The following is a 19,916-nucleotide window of genomic DNA, read 5'->3' as shown; positions in this document are numbered from 1 at the left end:
TAATATAAAGTATTAATCATAATTAATGAACCGTATTCATCTTCCATAAATATTTAAATCATAATAAATGAACTCTAATCATTTTCATAAATATTTCAATTTATTGGGTTGCATYKKTTGTACAAATGTGATAGGTTGTATTTGAAATAAACCATATATATATATATATGTATATATATATATACATCCTCTCCCCTCTCCTATAACATACATTCACAATTAAATATATACACAAGATAAAAACATTGTGAACGCAATTAAAACAATCATAAGAATTTTCATATAATGCTACATTTAGTTTTTTTTTTTTTTTTTTTTGCTTTAATTAGCTGGTGGTTTACAAATATATACATAAAACTATATCAGATCTCGTATATTTTAAGTTCATAGACAATGTGTTCATCAATTATAATGGTATGTTTAAAAATATTGATGATGTGTGCACATTTAACCGTGTGTATGTGTGTGCATGTATATTATGAAGAGGAGAGAAGATAGAGTGTATGTTTTTAAAAACAAATTAGATTTTCTTTTTTAATTAATTTTGGTTGTCTAAAATGATCTCATGAATTAACTTTTTTAAAAGAAGACACCCCACACACACACACACATATATATAGACTTATTCAAGGGAGAACTGATTAGTTTGTGGTAACCGTGAGATCCATTCTTAACCATAAATCAATAGATAAATTAGGAAATTTATAATTTTGGTAGTTTTGAATTAAAATTTTAATGTAAGGACATTTTAGGTATTTTTTTCTTCTCTCTCCGTCCCCCGGCCTCCTGCCACCGTTCTCCGGTGAAACCACTATGATACTTAAAAATATTGGCTCTGTTGAACAAAAGACACAGTGTGATACCCGAGCACATATAAGATGCATTGTGATATCATTGTGTTACATCTCCAATCGACCACACAAACGACCTCAATGTGATACTCAAACACATATAAGATGTATTGTGATATCACTATGGTATCACTGAAGGACGATGGCCGGAGGCTAGAGGCCGGGGGACGGAGAGAGAAGAGAGAGAAAATAACTCAAATGTCTTTGCATTAACATTTTAATTCAAAATTGTCAAAATTATAAATTTCCTAATTTATCTATTGATTTGTTGTTGAGTTTGGACCTTACAGTTATCACAAACTAATTAATTATCATTTGATTAAGCTCATATATATACATATATATAAATATATATATATATATATATATATATAGAGAGAGAGAGAGAGAGACACACTTAGGATCATAAGAGACCATATTGTTTTCATGTCGTAAACCACCTAAACGATACTGAACCTTCACAGCCAAACTCTGTGAAGGTAAATCTTCACAATGTTTTTGTTGTGAAGGTTCAAAGTTTTTTTTACCATTACAAGATTGTGCTTTGAAGTTTCAAGTGTTATTTTGTAATCTCATGAGTATCACGAAAACATGTTGGTCTTACGTGAGAATTCCAAAATTTGTGAGATCCGTGAGAACTTTTATCTTCAAGTTTTGTTTTACATGATTTTCTTTAATCGAAGTATATAGAGATCAAATCAAATACAAACCGCCTAAATGTTATACATCGTACAAGTCGATCTCAACCGTCCATGCAGATTATCAAATCAATGTCAATGATGTTGCTTAAATTGATTCTGAAATTTACTCTCAACCTTATCTGCAACTGATTTAGTAACTACCTAAAAATTTCAAAACACACAATGTCAAGGGCCAAGATTGGTTTGTATGATGTGTAACATTTTAGGCGGTTTGTATTTGAGTTGTCCTATATATATGGCCTTAATCATTTGATAACTCCAAAATTTGTGAGATCTGTGAGAACTTCTATCTTAAGGTTTTGTTTTACATGATTTTTCTAAATCTAAATATAGTATTTAATGCATTTATTAACGTATATTGGTTTCATGTTATTTTTGTTTCATATGTATTCGGTTCACAATGTAAAACTCTTTTACACATTTTTTTTTCACAGACACGCCAAATACTTTCCTCTTGTGAACCGAATGCGTGTGAAACAAACACATTATGAAACAAATATATGTTTATTACTAAACTAAATTCCATACACATTAGGATGAGATGCACCGGATCGGTCCGCGTTTGAATTCATAGGTGTATTTGAGATTAAAAATGATCAAGGGTATAGATTTCTTTTTACGTTTCTCACCTTAACTTTCCTTCTCACATGATCTTTCTTCTCATTTACAAACTCAACCAGTAATACAAACCATACAAATCAATCTCAAACATTCATTTAGTTCAATAAATATCTAGATTGTTTCTAATATAAATCGTTGAATATATAAATGAACTTTGATAATCTCCCATAAATATCCAAATTATCATAATAGATAAATTATCATCATTTCTATAAATATTTCTATTAGATTGATTAGTTTGTATGGTTTATGATAATGGTCGAGTTTGTAAAAGATCTTACATACATACATACATACATACATACATACATACATACATGCATACACACATGCATACACACATGCATACACACATACATACATACATACATACACACATACATACACACATACATACACACACACATACATACATACACACATACATACATACATACATACATACATACATACATACATACATACATACATACATACATACATACATACATACATACACACACACATACACACATACATACACACATACATACACACATACATACATACATACACACATACATACACACATACATACATACATACATACAGGACCGTCCCTGGGGGAGGGCGGCACGGGCGCACGCCCTGGTCCCAAAAATATCACGGGCCCAAAAATAGTAGTCTAAAAGAATTTAATAAACTAAAAAAACCCAAAAAAATCGTAGCATATAATAAGAGGCAAAAAGAATTTAGTAGATAATAAGGGCCCAAAAATATATCAACTAATTACATTGGAGAAGAAAAGTAAAAAAAAATGTAATTGGTCATTCATTATATTTGCTATTGTTTATTGTCTCTCTCTTTTTTTTTATCTCAATAAGATCCAATGATATTGATTATTGCTATCTCTATATGATTGATTATTTTCGCGCTTCAACAATTCAACGTTAAGATCATGTGTTTGTTATTGCTATCTATTTTTGTTAGATATTTTTATCAATTTCTGCTTCTATTGCTATTTGGTTATCTTGTTTTAATTGTTTTTATTGACTATTGTTATCTATTTTTGCTTCTACATAAAATATTTTACTATTATTTGACAATCAATCTATTGTTCTTATAATTTATGACGGGTTTCATGGTTTTGTGATTAATCAATAAATTTTTTTACTAGATGTGTTTAGTAATGTCTCTTATATATGTCATGTTCCATACACTTTTAATCTTAATATCTTATTTTACTTGACAAAAAAAATAGAATTTAAATATATGTTGAGCTTGCATATTATATGTTTAATTCATTATTTATTCTTATTGGATTTCAATAGATCATCTTTTCTTTCATATTCTTATTGATCCTTATTTGTCAACTTGTCTAGAAAACCTTGATAATCTTTTTTTATTATTGATCTCTCATTGACCCTCACGATTACTTCATTTACACGAATTCTCTTTTTATATCAAAATAACACATATTTCTTGTTATGAACTAATTTTCTTTTTATTTTTTATAAAAATTTATCAACCATAGAGTCTATACTTTTGGTTTCAAATTACCTAATAAGAAGTACGTAAATTTAAGTACTCTCTTATTTATAATAAAGATAAATAATCTTTTCCTCAATAAATTATTAACATTTATTGTACTCAATTTTATACTAATAAAAAACATTTATTGAATTTGTTTTCGTACTTATCGAGGGTCACTACAAGAAAAGTGAGCTTTAACGATGCGTTTTTTAACTATGACATGTTTCCGCCATAAGTTATAGCGACGACATGTTGTTATATACTATTTCTGATGATAAATGGACTTGTAACGACGACAAAAGTCATTACTAAAAGCCTTGTTTTCTTACAGTGGGTCCTGTTTTTCCGTGCGCCCAGGGCCTATAAAATGTCAGAAACGAGTTTGTATACATACATATATATATATATATATATATATATATAGAGAGAGAGAGAGAGAGAGAGAGCACGTTTCAAATGCACCATCACATTTGTACAACCAATACACTCAATCAATTGAGATATTTATGGAAATGACGAGAGTTTATTTATTATGATTTGAATATTTATGGAAGATGGATAGAGTTCATTAATTATGATCAGTACTTTATATTATGAAAAAATCAAAACTTCTGTGAAATCATATATTAATCAAATTAAATGGACGGTTGAGATTGAGTTGTATTGGTTGTACAAATGTAAAGTGTTGCATAATAACTTACCCCCCCTCTCTCTCTCTATGTATATATATATATATATATATATATATATATAAACTTTATTCATTTAATTACTTAGGTGTTGTTTACCAAACGCTTCCCTGGGTAAGCACTTATCAAGTCACTTACTTTATCGGATGAATATGAGAAGGACTAAAAATCTTACCCGGTAAGAGCGAAGGTAAGAATCTAGAGTCTTACCCGGTAAGTGAGGACGAATATTTTTACTATGGTCAGCGCTTACCGGGATAAATTGTTGCATACGTGTGTTTTAGTGAATAAAATCTTACCTGGTAAGTAAGCGATAGTGTTAAATTTTAACGGTAAATGCTTACCGGGTAAGTGTTTAGATAAACGGCCCCTTACTCATGTAACCTCATAGCTTAAAAGGTAATTTACATATAAAAAAAAGGATTAAAACCTGATTTGAACTTTTTTTATGATCATTTTCCAAACCAGTTTATATTTATATTATATTATAAAGCATTTGACAAAAAATTTGACAAAAAATTTAAAAAATCATTTTTTATGCATAAAGTATTGTTTATTAATGCATATTACTTAAAACTCAAGATTACAAGTAGATTGTGCGTAAGTACAACTTATTAAAGCTGCATAACTAAATTCGTGTAACTAACTGCAGATAAACATAATCAAATATAAAATAAACATCTCATTTTAAATATAAAATATATAAAATATAATTAGGATAATCATTGAGTTTTAACAGAATACTTAATTATTATCTTTATAAAATGTTATATTATTAAACCAAAAATAAATTGTTTCATTATTAAACTTAAATTAAATTAAAATAAAAAAATAAATTAAAGAAATTACATAAAAAATAAGAACTTTTAAATAGTTGATTTAATATTAATATTGATATATTTTTTTCAAATTTTTGATATCTTCACATTTATATTTCGTTCAAAAATAAAATCATTATTGTTGTTTTAAAAACACATAAAATCGTATTATAATGTCGACAAAGACAGAATAAAATAAAACATTAAAATCGAGATGTATATCACTCTATTGCGTAAATATCCTTTTAATATATTTTAATAATTTGAATTAATAGGATCTTAAAAATAGGTAAAAAGTAAAAGTTCCGAATATACATAGTCAAAGTCAATAACAAAAAAAAGTCAAAATAAGGGGTGAGGGTGAGACTCGTTCCACGCGTACTCTCTTATTGTTGTTGAGCTTTGACGATCCAAATCTCCCCTTTTTTAAATCCATTTTTCATTTTAAAATATAATATCATTTATTATTATTATTATTTTTATTATAAATATATCCACAATAACGAGATATAAATTCGCTTACAATTATATGCACTCAGATCTATTTAACGGTTGACATTCATTGAATATAAAAGGAATCAAATCGATCTAATCATTTATTGGGTGTTGGATTTTGTCAATCGATCCAATTTAATTGATGATTAATATTATGGGTGCTCATGGGTTGGATTGATCAGGTTGAAGACATTTGAACAACCCAACTCAATGCTTGCAGTTTGAAAAATCTTAACTCAACCCAACCCAAACCGTATGCATTGATCGAGTTGATATTTTGATACATTAAAATATTCTTCTAACCTTGAATATGTTAGTTTTCTACTCATAATTTCTTTTCATCATCAACCATTTGATATAAATTATCCATAGTTTTTACGTATATTGCATTCAGTTAATTTTCTCAATTTACGTATATATGTTTACAATTACTGAACATATATACGAATAAGAAATATAGAGATGTGAATAGATTGAGAAGATGTGTATATGAATAGCGTACGTGATAGTGTAATTGTCTAGTTATTATATTAATAAAATTCAATAATTATATTAAATCTAAGAAATAAATGGATATTGGGTTGGGTTCAAATAATAGCAACCTAATATAAACCCAATAGCTACGGTTTGAAAATTTAACAACTCGATTAGACATCGGATTGCTTCGGGTTGAGTTATTTCACGTTGGGTTGGGTTAATCGGGTTGGTCGGGTTTTTGAGCACCCCTAATTAATATGATGATCTGATGAAATTGGATCCATCCAATCTGTTAATTTAATCCAATTTTCCAACAACGAAACAAATTGATTAATCATTTTTAATATGTTTTAAAACTAACATTCAAAAACCAACACAAAAGAAATTCCTATTAAAACAAATTAATTGAATGTTGGTCGATTCAGTTATGTTGGTTTTGGTCAGTTCTAGACTGTCATCAAAAAGCCGGTCGATCCAAATTTAAGATTACAACTTATTCTCTTGAAGACATGAAACTTCTTAAACCTCCGCATTCAAACTCTATAAAGAGTAACTGAAATACATTTAAATACAAGATAAACATTAAATTTTACGAATACAACAAAATACTCCATAAATTTCAAGACTTGTATTAATTTTTTATTATAGGTTCACCATAAAAATTTATATCTTACTATACTGCAAGGATACACAACTAATATTATAAGAATATTTTCCATGTTACATATACATATATACGTGTGTATATATATATATATATATATATATATATAGAGAGAGAGAGAGAGAGAGAGAGAGGTGCGTTATTATGCAGCTCTTTACATTTGTACAACAAACACACTCAATCAACCGTCCATTTAATTTGATAAATATGTGATTTTATAAAAGTTTTGATTGTTTCATAATATAAAGTATTGATCATAATTAATAAACTCTAGTAATCTTCCATAAATATTCAAATCATAATAAATAAACTCTCATCATTTTTATAAATATCTCAATTGATTAAATTACATTGGTTGTACAAATAAACATGGTTGCATTTGAAATATATCATATATATATATATATATATATATATATATATATATATATACCGATGATATAAAGTTATTTCATTACTTAACGAAACTTATCTACACCTACGACCTACCCTAACCCGACCCCACACTATCTGATCGGTTGTTATTCAACAAGCAACTACAAAATGGTAAGCCTTTTCATAGCTTTTAGAGCATCTCTAAAAACTATGCTAGAATAGAAATTTTAGAGATTCAGAAGATATTTTTTGCTCCAACTGCTATGCTATTTATAAATTTAGAAGATATTTTTGCTCAAATAGCTATGTTATAATGTATGCTAAAATAAAGAACAGATGAAATAGAGGATAGATTAGAGAAGATTTTTGAAAGAGAGTTTGGTTAAAAAAAAGTAAATGTCATCAAAACTGTATATTTTTTTATTAACCTGGATATCCAACCCGTTATGTGAGCCGACTAATTTTAGGGCGACCACCTGCTTTGCAGATAGCCCGGAGTCATCATATTTGAACCTCCGTGGCCACAAAAGGATTTTTATTCCTCCTTAGATTTGAATATGGGACCTTCTAGTACTTTTAACCTTTAGAGCCAAACTCAAATCAATCAGACATCAACTTAAAATTTGTATGCAAATAATAATTCATCTTCAATCATTAACACCATTTTTTTACAGAATATGGAATATTCTAAGCTCCAGAAGCATATTTGTTTGGATGTTTTATAGCTCTATCACCAGCCAATAAATCTAAGGAAGCAAATGAGCGGATTTATTTTAGCAAATTAGAAGGGTATTCGTGCAATACAGCGAGATATATCTTGATTTTAATGTTCCATTTTATTTCGTCTATGTAGATGTTTTAATACGGTGTTTATGTGGTTTTGAGAAAGGGATAATGTTTTTGTTTTTAAATAAGATATAAAGTGGAAAATATCATGAAATTTCAAAAATAAATATATCAATATTAGTATCAAATTAACTATTTAAAAGTTATTATTTTTTGTGTAATTCATTTAATTCAATTTAGATTTAATAATGAATTAATTTAGTTTTGATTTAATAATATATTTTTTTATAAGAATAATAATTAAGTATTTTATTAGAACTCAATGATTATCCTAATTATATCTATACTATATTATAAAGCATTTGACAAAAACTCTTAAAAACCAATTTTTAGGCATAAAATACTGTTTATCCATGCATATTACTTAAAACTCAAGATTGCAAGTAGATTGTACGTAAGTACAACTTATTAAAACTCCATATCTGAATTCGTGTAACTAACTGCAGATAAACATAATCAAATACAAGATAAACATCTCATTTTAAATATAAAAAATCTAAAATATAATTAGGATAATCATTGAGTTCTAACAGAATGTTTAATTATTATCTTTATAAAATGTTATAATATTAAACCAAAAATAAATTATTTCGTTATTAAACTTAAATTAAATTATAATAAAAAAATAAATTAAAGAAATTACATTAAAAAATGGAACTTTTAAATAGTTGATTTAATATTAACATGAATATATTTTTTTCAAATTTATATTTTATTCAAAAATAAAATCATTATTGTTTTCTTAAAAATACATAAAATAGTATTATAACATCGACAGAGACAAATAATAAAATAGAACATTAAAATCGAGATGTGTCTTGCTGCATTGGCGAATACCCTTCTAGTTTAAAATGAAATGTTTATCTGCAGTTAGTTACACGAATTCAAGTATGGAGCTTTAATAAGTTGTCTCTATGCACAATTTACTTGTAATCTTGAATTTTAAGTAATATGCATCAATAAACAATATTTCATGTATAGAGAATGGTTTTTAAGAGTTTTTGTCAAATGTTTTATAATATAGTATAGATAGTTACGAAAAGTATAAGGTTTTTTGCATTTATAACGTCAACTATAATATGAATCTACAGTCTGCTGTAGCTGAGTTAACGTACATTTGCATATGTCAATTAAACATTTTCTTGTAGTCCGTTCATGAAACTTATTTTTGAAGGACAACTCTTCCATCGCTAAGTAAAGATCCGAATTGTTTCAACTTTCCTACAAGTTAAGGCCTTTATGCAAACAAGTGTTATACTTTTTGAAATATAGGAAAGTCTGCATACATTTTTTTTTATTAACCTGGATATCCAACCCGCTATACGAGCCGACTAATCCCAGGACGACCACCTGCTTTGCAGATAGTCCGGAGTCACCGCATTTGAACCTCCATGGCCACAATGAGATTTTCATTCTTCCTTAGATTTGAACCTAGGACCTCCTGGTACTTTTGACCTTTAGAGTCAAGCTTAAACCAATCAGGCACCACCCTTGTGGTTAAGGGGCTGTTTGGCAGTTGCTGAATGATTTAGTACAGAATAGTTAAGTGGTCAGAATGATTAAGAGGGACATAATGGTTAAGTGTTGAATGAAATAATGTTGTTTGGTAACTGTTCTCTGAATGACAGTAAATTACCATTTTAACCCTCTGTGCCTAAACCCATGAAATTTAAACATACAGTGCATAAACCCATGAAATTTCAGTGCACATACAGCAGGCTTGTGAAAAGATAAAGCATAACCCCATGAAATTTCAACATACAGTGCATAACCCATAAAATTTCTATTGGTTTCCTGGAAAATCAAATACCATGGGGTATAACCAGGCTTGATAATCAATAACAATGGGTATAAGTTTCCTGAAATTTATGTTTGTTTCCTGGTATTTCAAGATCTGTTGTTTCAACATACAGTATAACAATGGGGCAGAATAATACCTAAAGCGAGGAAAGGGATGGAGGCGACTGGTGACGAGCGGCAACGTGCAGCGGCGACGAGAGGCGGCGATGAACGGTGGCGACGAGCGACGGCGACGACAGACGGCTTTGGAAGAAGCCGACGTGAGACCTGCTGGAAGAAGAAGACCGACCGACGATCATAGGGTGGGGGTGGCGATTTGCAGACCGGCGACTAGAGGGTGGGGGGAGGGGCTTTGAAGACCGGCGACGAGAGGGTGGGGGGAGGGGCTGTGAGCAACGTGTGAGGAAAGCTTGGGAGAGAGGACAAAATTGGAAAAAGAACACTCTGAATGGTTTAGAGAATCCTCAGATGCAAAATGGTTAAGAGAGGTTGTGTAACCATTAAGAGCCTTTTTTTTGCCAAACAACCTTGACCTCTTATTAATTAAAAGGTTGGCTCTTAACGGTTAACCAAACAAACAGCCCCTAAGTCTGCATATATCTTACCTCCCTGAACACCTTACTTTTGTCCTATCACATAAAGGAAGAGGTGGGGGCGCACCCAATAAAAAATTTTCAATGACGAGAATTTTTTTACACACACTCTCTCTCTCTCTCTCTCTCTCTCTCTCTCAATGCTCCGCCCCTGCCTTCTCGAGTCTCATTACCACTAACCATCGTCCAACATTCACCCAGTCATGCTCACACACTGTGCCCTCGGTTTGCAGAAGTTATGGATCTATGTTGCTTTCGAGTGGGAGACACTTATTTCGTTTTGTTTCTGCTTTCAAATTGATTTTCTTCAATTAACGTTAACAATCCAAGTTCTTAACTACGAAATGGATAGATATCTTAGGTGGCTGCTCTAATTTGTGGCACATATCATAGCGAGGAGTACCATAATAAAAAAATTCTATTTTTAATAGGACCTTCAACCGATAAGGATTACATCTCCATCATGAACGTAAGATCAAGATTCTATGAGGAAACATTTGATGCCAGAAGAAGTTACATACGACGGGTTTTTTCCACAAACGATCAAAAACGCTATACACTGTTCATTTAACAATCAAAACAGAAACCAGTTCATGTACAAGATCAATAATCCTCAACCCTAATCGATATGAATCGGGTTTCTTTATCCAAACATCGAATTTTAAAACCACAAAATAGTGGTTGGTGACCAAATTGGAAATAGTCCTCAAAACCTTGGTTGTTGAAATGCAATTAGCCAATTAATTATGCCCAAAGGCCAAATCAAGATGGCAAGAGTTGCCACCAACTCTTTGGCCTTTCTGACAAACACACCTTCCGTCCATTTTCACACACCTTCTTTGTTTCAAGGTCAATTTGCATCGATTGACCTCTTCCAAATGGGGTTTTCGATCTGAAATTGATGAAATCAAACAATTGGGTGATTCATTTTGGTTGATTTAGGGATTTCCATCGTCCCCAACACCTAATTCCTTCCACATTTGGAAGTATTATTTGAAATGTGAGCGATGTTGGTTTCCACGTAGGACTCACCAACCCCCCAATCTCTATCCTTCTTACCAACTTTTCTGTGTATATAAAGTCCGTATCAAACTAGTTTTGCAGAAGCCACAAGCGAATCAACCTTTTTGCTTTTTGGGGTTTTGTGTAGCTAGTGCAAATGGGTAGTGTTGGTGTGTTGAGAAATACGACAATGGTGTGTGTGCCATTGATGAGTCATTCCGTCGAACAGATGGTGAGCGATATGTATCAGGCCAAAGTTGAAGGTGCAGATTTAGTGGAACTCAGACTTGATTGCTTGAAGGAGTTCAACCACCAACAAGATCTTCAGACTCTTCTCCGCCGTAAACCACTCCCCGTCGCCGTCGTCTACCGGTAAGTTTACTATGTACATTCATAACTGCACATCGTACAACTCCCATCTGCATATTTGCTCTGTTTCCCCGTCGCTATGGGATTATACACCATTGGTGTTTCAAAACAAATTTCCATTTTTATTGAAATTTATTTGTTGAATAGTATTTCATACAATTTTGTTTGAAGTTGTTCCATTTTGTGCTTAATTTTTTTAGTAAATGATTATATAAATATTTTAACTCGCACAATGCAGTGAGATACATCTCAATCGATTTTAATGTTTCGTTTTATTTATTTATTTTTTGTCAGCCGATGTTATAATATGGATTTATGTGGTTTTGAGATAATGTAATGTTTTTATTTTTAAATAAAATATAAATACGAAGATATCATAAAAAAATTAAAAAAAATGTTGATATTAATACCAAATTAACTATTTAAAATTTCTCCATTTTTGGTTTAATAATATAATTTTTTATAAAGATAATAATAAAGTATTTTGTTATGAGTTAATGACTATCTTAATTATATTTTAGATTTTTTATATTTAAAATGACATGTTTATAAATTACATGAATTCAAACATTAAGCTTTAATAAAGTGTACTTACGTACAATTTACTTGTAATCTTGAATTTTAAGTAATATTCATCAATAAATAGTACTTCATACATAAAAAATGGTTTTTAAAAGTTTTTATCAAATATTTTATAATATAATATAGATAATAATAATTGAAATCTATTTTATTTAAGAAAAGAAAAAAACCTTCACCAAATAAGTTTGGAACCCTCTTTCTCTCTTTCTACTTTCTTTTCCAATTTCCATTTTACTTCTAATTATTCAAAAAGTGTGGATTTTCAAGATTGTCTGCTTCTATTTATTATATCTGAATTTATTTATTTTTATGTCAAAATATATTAATTCCAACGGTTTCTTTTATTTTAAAAAGAATTCTTTATATTATATTTTGAAATACAACATACTTTAAATTCTAAGAATTCAGAGAAAAATGATTTTTATTTTATGAAATTAAATTATTATTTTATATAAAGTTTAAAAAAAAAACGTATTGTAATAATAAAATTATAAGTCTCTGAAATAAAGAATATGTTAGAATTAAATTTCAAGAAACGCATCCTTAATGAATAGTGTAGAGGGACGGGACGACATCATACCCTATTGAAATAACTTATGTTTTTTTTACAAAAGCACTTATCAAATTATTATAAGTCAGAATGATTTAACTTCTTCAAAAACTATTTATTACCGGTTTGTCACCGGTATAAGTTGTTTATCCAAATACTCAAAAATGTTTATTACCAGTTCCACACCAAAATAAGTCAATAAATTGTTTTTATAAGCAATTTCAAACACCTTACCTAACTTCTCAAAAGAAAAATCTCATGTGGAAGTAGATAAAGGTTGTGGATTTAAGGTAACCACACATAAGAAATAACAACCGGCAACAATCTATAAATGTTTTTTTGGTCATTATTTATGTACGACAAGTTGCTAAAGATTTATTTTTTATTCTATTTTTTTAATATTTGATATGATAAATAATTTCTTATTTTTTCATAGAGAAAATATCTATACTATATTATAAAGCATTTGACAAAAACTCTTAAAATTCATTTTTTATGCGTAAAGTACTGTTTATTAATGCATATTACTTAAAACTCAATATTGCAAGTAGATTGTGCGTAAGTACAACTTATTAAAGTTCCATATCTGAATTTGTGTAACTAACTGCAGATAAAAATAATCAAATACAGGATAAACATCTCATTTTAAACATAAAAAATCTAAAATATAATTAAGATAGTTATCGAATTCTAACAGAATACTTAATTATTATCTTTATAAAATGTTATATTATTAAACCAAAAATAAATTATTTCGTTATTAAACTTAAATTAAATTATAATAAAAAAATAAATTAAAGAAATTACATAAAAAATGAGAACTTTTAAATAGTTGATTTGATATTAACATTGATATTTTTTTTTTTTCTAATTTTTGTGATATCTTCAAATTTATATTTTATTCAAATACAAAATCATTATTGCTTTCTTAAAAACACATAAAATCGTATTATAACATCGACAGAGACAAATAATAAAATAGAACATTAAAATCGAGATGTATCTCGTTACATTGTGTAAGTATTCTTCTTTCAAGTTACAAAATTTAGTGATGAGTAAACTAGATGTTGCATTGTTTTTCAAAAGTCTCATGATGGCCCAATAATAATCAACTATGAAACATCACATTTTAATCACTTTCAAAGTAAAGTCCTCTCATTTTCTCTTATTTGACTATATTTTTTTAGAAACATGTTTTCACTAGTTTGAAGGGTTTTTAAAAAAAACAACCATTTACTTTTTAGGACAGGCAAATTGTATGAAAAATTAACGTACTTTAATTTGTTTTTTATTTTAGGTAACGAACTTTTAAAACTTTCATTTTGGTACTTAAGATGTAAAATTTTAAACATTTAAGTACACGGGTAACCGGTTGAAGACTAATTTTAGATTAAAAAAATTTCATGTCATTAACCATGTCAGCAAATAATACTGAGTTGGATACCACATCACTCGTCACATCAGCATGATACCCGGATACTTAAATGTTTAAAAGTTTACATCGTAGGTACCAAAATGGAAGTTTTAAAAGTATGTTACCCAAAATAAGAATCAAGTTAAAGTACACAACTCTTTCATGCAATTTGCGCTTTTAGGATATAATATAAATCTGTATATATGTATTGGGTTTGGTTTGGTTTGGTTTATAATATTAGGAAATATATGTAAAATTTATTTTCATAAGTTTTATAAAAATTGCATTGTTTTTTGTTTTAGGTTCATTCCTATTTAAATTATAATTCCGTGCATCATCATGCTTACAAATAAATTGATGGTAATGATTTGAATTCACAAAATTTTATGTTTGTTACGTAGTATTTTAGATATTAACAGTGTTGACTAATGGGAAAATGTTTTAAAACTCTTAAACTCCTTATTACTAGTTTGTCACCGGTATAAGTTGTTTATCCAAACACTCAAAAGTGCTTATTACCGGTGTCACACCGAAATAAGTCAATAAGTTGTTTTTATAAGCAATCCCAAACACCCCTTATTATCCGAAAAATGATATGCATTAAAGTAAGTAAACCAAACAAAAGTTCAAACTCAAAGATCCATTCTCCGGGAGATTAACTCAATTATACGGAAGTTTATCTACAATGCCATGCCCCTAATTAGAGGGAAATTCCGTTAGGAACCCAGAAAGAGCCTACAGTGCGTCACGTGTCACTCTTTAGGATGAATATTCGTCATGAATAACAAAACACATGCACGATGAATATGGACATGCTATTCATTATGAATCGCACATTCATGATAAATATGTTACAACATCCATATTCCTTATGAATACGTGTCGTGCTATGGACAGTTTCTAGGTTTCTAATCAATTGTAGGTTTCTAACGAACCTGCCCTCTAACTATGCTCATAATGAGCAATGTGATCTTGATATCGAGAGATTAAATTTCCATGGGGAAATGCAGACATATAGCCGCATAAGTAGGAATAGTGGCACCTGCGACAATATTGTTTCCCATTGTTTCTTGAATTCCGTCATCGTTTTTAATCAGACGATCCATTAAGCCAACAAGACTGTTTCTGTTGTTGTCTAGGCCAAAATGGGAGGGTGGTCTCTATGAGGGTGATGAGAACTCAAGGCTGGAAGCACTTCTACTTGCTAAAGACTTGGGAGCAGAATATGTTGATTTTGAGCTTCAGGTACTCATTCTAATCCTCTATATGTACACATACCAACTTATCATAATGTTTCCGAGTCCTTTTAGCATCTGCGATTATAGAAAAATCTACTAATCATGCCGTTTTCTTGATGGGTTGTTCCTAATAAACACCAACTTATCAGAAAGTTCTCGAGTCTTTTTAGTATCTGGGATTATAATGAATCTACTAATCATGCCATTTTCTTGAGGAGTTCTTCGAAGAAACGCTATAAAGAATCTACTAACGTATGAGACTGATTACTCAGGTAGCTTACGATATCATGGAAAAACGCAAATTTTCTCAGCAAAAGAGTTGCAAGATAATTGTATCTTGTTTTGTGGATGGAGTGACATCCTTGAAAGAAGATCTAAGCCATCTTATAACAAGAATGCAATCTACTGGAGCAGATATCATCAAACTTGTTACAAGTGCAACCGATATTACAGAATTATCAAGAATTTTTCATTTGCTTTCGCATTGCCAGGTACCACCCTCTTCTATATGCAACTCTTCAACTACTTTGTCAAATATATAAAACACCCACCAATAAAATGGAAAAATCAATCTGCAAAGATGTAATTTGATTAAGGCCATGTTTGGTAACAATAAGCTGCTTATTGAAAAAGCACCCTTTTTGTTAGCCAACAACTAGAAAGGAAATGACTTGTGTTTGGCTGTCTGCAGGTACCATTGATTGCATACTCAACAGGGGAGAGGGGGCTTATTAGCCAATTACTAGGACCAAAGTTTGGTGGTGTTTTAGTGTATGGATCAATAGAAGGAAATCTGGTACCGGGTCTACCAACGCTGGCGAGCCTTAGAGAAGCATACGGAGTTGAGCATATAGACGCGGATACAAAGGTGTTTGGGCTAATCTCAAAGCCAGTAAGCCATAGCAAAGGCCCTCTTTTGCATAATCCTACTTTCAGACATGTCGGATACAATGGGGTTTACGTTCCAATGTTCGTGGATGATCTTAAACAGTTCTTTAACGTCTATGAAAGTCCTGACTTTGCCGGTTACAGGTGCGCAAAGGGTAAAATTGTCTTTTTGTTAATTAGAACCGTTTAGGAATTTCATTCCTTTTGACACTGTGTTTCTTGATCATTACTTTATATAGTGTTGGAATCCCATACAAGGAAGCAGTAATGGAGTTTTGTGATGAAATCCATCCTCTTGCTAAGGTTCACTTCATTATATATTTTAAAATTCTTTTTTTTTTTTTTAAATGAAATTTAGAAGCAAATGTTAAAGAAGTGCTGTATGTATGGCTTAAGCAGTCTATAGGTGCTGTTAATACCATTGTGAAGAGGCTGAGTGATGGGAAGCTTGTTGGTTATAATACAGACTGTGAAGCTTCCATAACTGCAATTGAGGATGCTTTAAAAGGTACACACAACACAGTCAAACTTCAACCTTATTTTTAACTAAAAACATACCTTTTCTTTATTTTGAATCCTTTTTGTGATTGTTGGGGAAGCAAGATGTGTATGATACAATTACGCTACGTGAAAAGAACGGATTAAAGATTGATGTCGATATGTTGTTTGTTCTTCTTATAACTAATAATAACCATACATTGCAGCTCGAGGTCTCGTAAACGGAGAAGCATCCCTCCCTTCTCCTCTCACCGGGAAACAATTTGTGCTCGTTGGCGCGGGAGGTGCGGGGAGAGCTTTGTCATTTGGTGCCAAAAGCAGGGGTGCACGAGTTACCGTTTTCGATATTGATTATGGTATGTACATTACTAGCTCTATCCTTTGGTTTGGGGTTATTTAGCTAAATGACCTACCGCCATGTTTTTTAAATCCATGAGCATCAAACAAATTTCCAAGCATTCTTGTGTATGGAAGTGACATTATGCTGTTAGGCAGTGACATTTTCAAACCTAGTAGAAGGTCATAGATTTATAAAAGAACTTGTCCGAAGGTCATTTAACCGAAGGACCCACCTATCGTGCAAGCCTAAAGTTCCATCTCATGATTGTTAATTAAAAATTTTAACCTATGTGTTTAAAGATCGAGCCAAGTTGCTTGCCCTTGCGGTGTCAGGTGAAGCTCGACCCTTTGAAGAGTTGACTAAATTCCAACCCGAAAAAGGTGCAATCCTTGCGAATGCAACACCCATCGGGATGCACCCGAGTAAAGATCGAATCCCCGTTGCCGAGGTTCGTTTTTTACTATTTTTCTTGTCCCATGAAAGTTGCAACATTTTGGTTTAGTCGACTAACAAATGTTGTTTTTCCTTGTAACTTCAGGAAACACTGAGAGATTACTCGGTCGTGTTTGACGCCGTTTATACACCTAGGAAAACTACGCTTTTAAAAGACGCGGAGTCTGCGGGTTCCATCATTGTTAGCGGGGTCGAGATGTTCCTTCGACAAGCCGTCGGCCAATTCAATCTTTTCACGGGAGGCAAAGGTACTTTTATACTATGTGAATAACGTAATGTCCCCTTCTGTTCCACCAATCATATGTGAATGTGATTTTTAATCCAAATAACCAACCATTTAAAGATAGAAAATGATGTGGTGGTAAATGACCATTTTGGCCTTCAAGGTGTTTGTGGTTATCTGATACCATTATATTTCATTATGTTGTAGCACCTGAAGAATTCATGCGAGAGATTGTCTTATCGAAGTTCTGATTGATTCATCGATTTGTGAATAATAATAATACTGAAACAAATCCTGGAGTTCAAAATCAGATGAAGAGTTTCTGATATGAATATTGAGGATTGGGGGTATATTTGTAAACTCACTCTACCAACTATTAATTTGATTTTTTATTAGACACACATATTTAATTGTAAGTATTTGGGTTTCTTTTCTCTTTTCTTGTGAACTATGGGTGTCTATGGGGTGTTTGGTATTGCTTATAAAAACAATTTATTGACTTATTCCGGTGTGGCACCGGTAATAAGCACTTTTACGTGTTTGGATAAACAACTTTTACGGGTGTCAAACCGGTAATATGGAGTTTTTGAAGAAGTTAAACTCTTTTGACTTATAATAAGTTTATAAGTGCTTTTACAGAAAAGCATAAGTTGTTTGAAATAATCAAACTTCAAGAAGAGTCTTGAAAGTTGTCTGTATGGATTTGGATGTAGTTGATAGATGAAAATGTGAATGGTTTTTGGAGTTGTTCAGATTTGGTCATCTATTCAGAACAGTTGACAGCTTTCTAGCAATGTCTTATTTGGATACTTACTGAATGTAAAACAGATGCATTCAGAAGAGGGGCTGTGACTCTGATCTTAGAATAAAGACAAAATCTCAAGTCTGCAATAAGACATGGCATGTTAGGGGCAACAAAGTGGTGAGCTAACCACAAGGGTGGTGTCTGCTTGGTTTGAACTTGGCTTCGAAAGTCAAAATTACCGGGAGGTCTCAGGTTCAAATCCAAAGAGAAATAAAAATCCCCTTGTAGCCATGGAGGTTCAAATGCGGTGACTCCGGGCTATCTGCAAAGCAGATGGTCGCCTTGGGATTAGTTGGCTCACATAGCGGGTTGGATATCCAGGTTAATCAAAAAAAACAAAGTGGTCAGCTGTGGTTGATTTCTAAGTTGCATTAGAGCTGAATAAGGATTGTGTACACCTGACTGCTGTGCTGCTCCTGATACTCATTTGGAAAACATAAAGAACTTCAAGGGCTGATCTGTGAAGTTGATGGAAAGAATGATCAAATTTAAATTCAAGTGCAGACCTGTTCCTAGTTATAGCTAAAATAAAGGGCCGTTTACTCAAATACTTACCCGGTAAGTGCTTACTGGTAGGAGTCTAACACTATAATCTATTTTACTAGATAAGATTGTAGTATATTAAAATGGTATCGTATGCAACAATTTACCTGGTAAATGCTTACATGGGTAAGAGTTCTCACCATCACTTGCTAGGTAAAACTCTCTATCCCTATCATTGCTCTTCCGGGTAAGATTTTCAGCTTTTGGCATGTGCATTAGGTGAGGAAAGTTACCCGATCCACACTTACCGGGTAAGTATTTAGTAAACGGCTCTTAAATAACATTTTGTCAACCTTTTTGTCGGGAATATTTACTCAAATAGTCATTTTATAATATGGATTTTACTTTTTAGTCACTTTTTACGGTCTTTTTTCTGAAATAGTCATACTTTATGTGGAGACTGTATGCAGAAGCTTTCTCTATGCAAAGCGCGTTTTTTTATATAAAAAAAATCAACTTTAGACTTTATGTAAAAATTCAAGTTTTTGTGTAAACTTTCTGCGTAAAATATGTTTGGTTAGCAGAACACATGTCATATTCCAACTAGGCAAACTTTACGCAGAAAGTGA

The 19,916-nt window shown here is 31.1% G+C and overlaps 1 protein-coding gene across 1 annotated transcript; it reads left to right on the top strand.

The window, feature by feature from the left end:
• Positions 1 to 11,274: 11,274 nt before the first annotated feature.
• On the top strand, positions 11,275 to 18,428 carry LOC112515467 (bifunctional 3-dehydroquinate dehydratase/shikimate dehydrogenase, chloroplastic-like). The gene is made up of 10 exons (XM_025122308.1): positions 11,275 to 11,816; positions 15,499 to 15,604; positions 15,870 to 16,088; positions 16,289 to 16,629; positions 16,725 to 16,788; positions 16,885 to 16,993; positions 17,190 to 17,339; positions 17,623 to 17,771; positions 17,862 to 18,024; positions 18,207 to 18,428. The coding sequence occupies exons 1-10, from the start codon at positions 11,602 to 11,604 to the stop codon at positions 18,248 to 18,250; spliced, it is 1,560 nt and encodes a 519-aa protein (XP_024978076.1). The 5' UTR covers positions 11,275 to 11,601; the 3' UTR covers positions 18,251 to 18,428.
• The last annotated feature ends 1,488 nt before the right edge of the window (positions 18,429 to 19,916 follow it).

This window comes from Cynara cardunculus (assembly GCF_001531365.2).
Source record: "Cynara cardunculus var. scolymus isolate 2C chromosome LG 7, CcrdV1, whole genome shotgun sequence".
Taxonomy (NCBI): domain Eukaryota; kingdom Viridiplantae; phylum Streptophyta; class Magnoliopsida; order Asterales; family Asteraceae; genus Cynara; species Cynara cardunculus.
This window is presented reverse-complemented; position numbering and strand designations above follow the sequence as displayed.

Excerpts from the sequence above, each read along its gene's own strand:
- LOC112515467 (XM_025122308.1), top strand. The coding sequence starts at position 11,602 with ATGGGTAGTGTTGGTGTGTTGAGAAATACGACAATGGTGTGTGTGCCA. Across the intron at positions 16,789-16,884 it reads AAATCCATCCTCTTGCTAAG|TCTATAGGTGCTGTTAATAC; the intron begins GTTCACTTCATT and ends TGGCTTAAGCAG. Across the intron at positions 18,025-18,206 it reads TCTTTTCACGGGAGGCAAAG|CACCTGAAGAATTCATGCGA; the intron begins GTACTTTTATAC and ends ATTATGTTGTAG.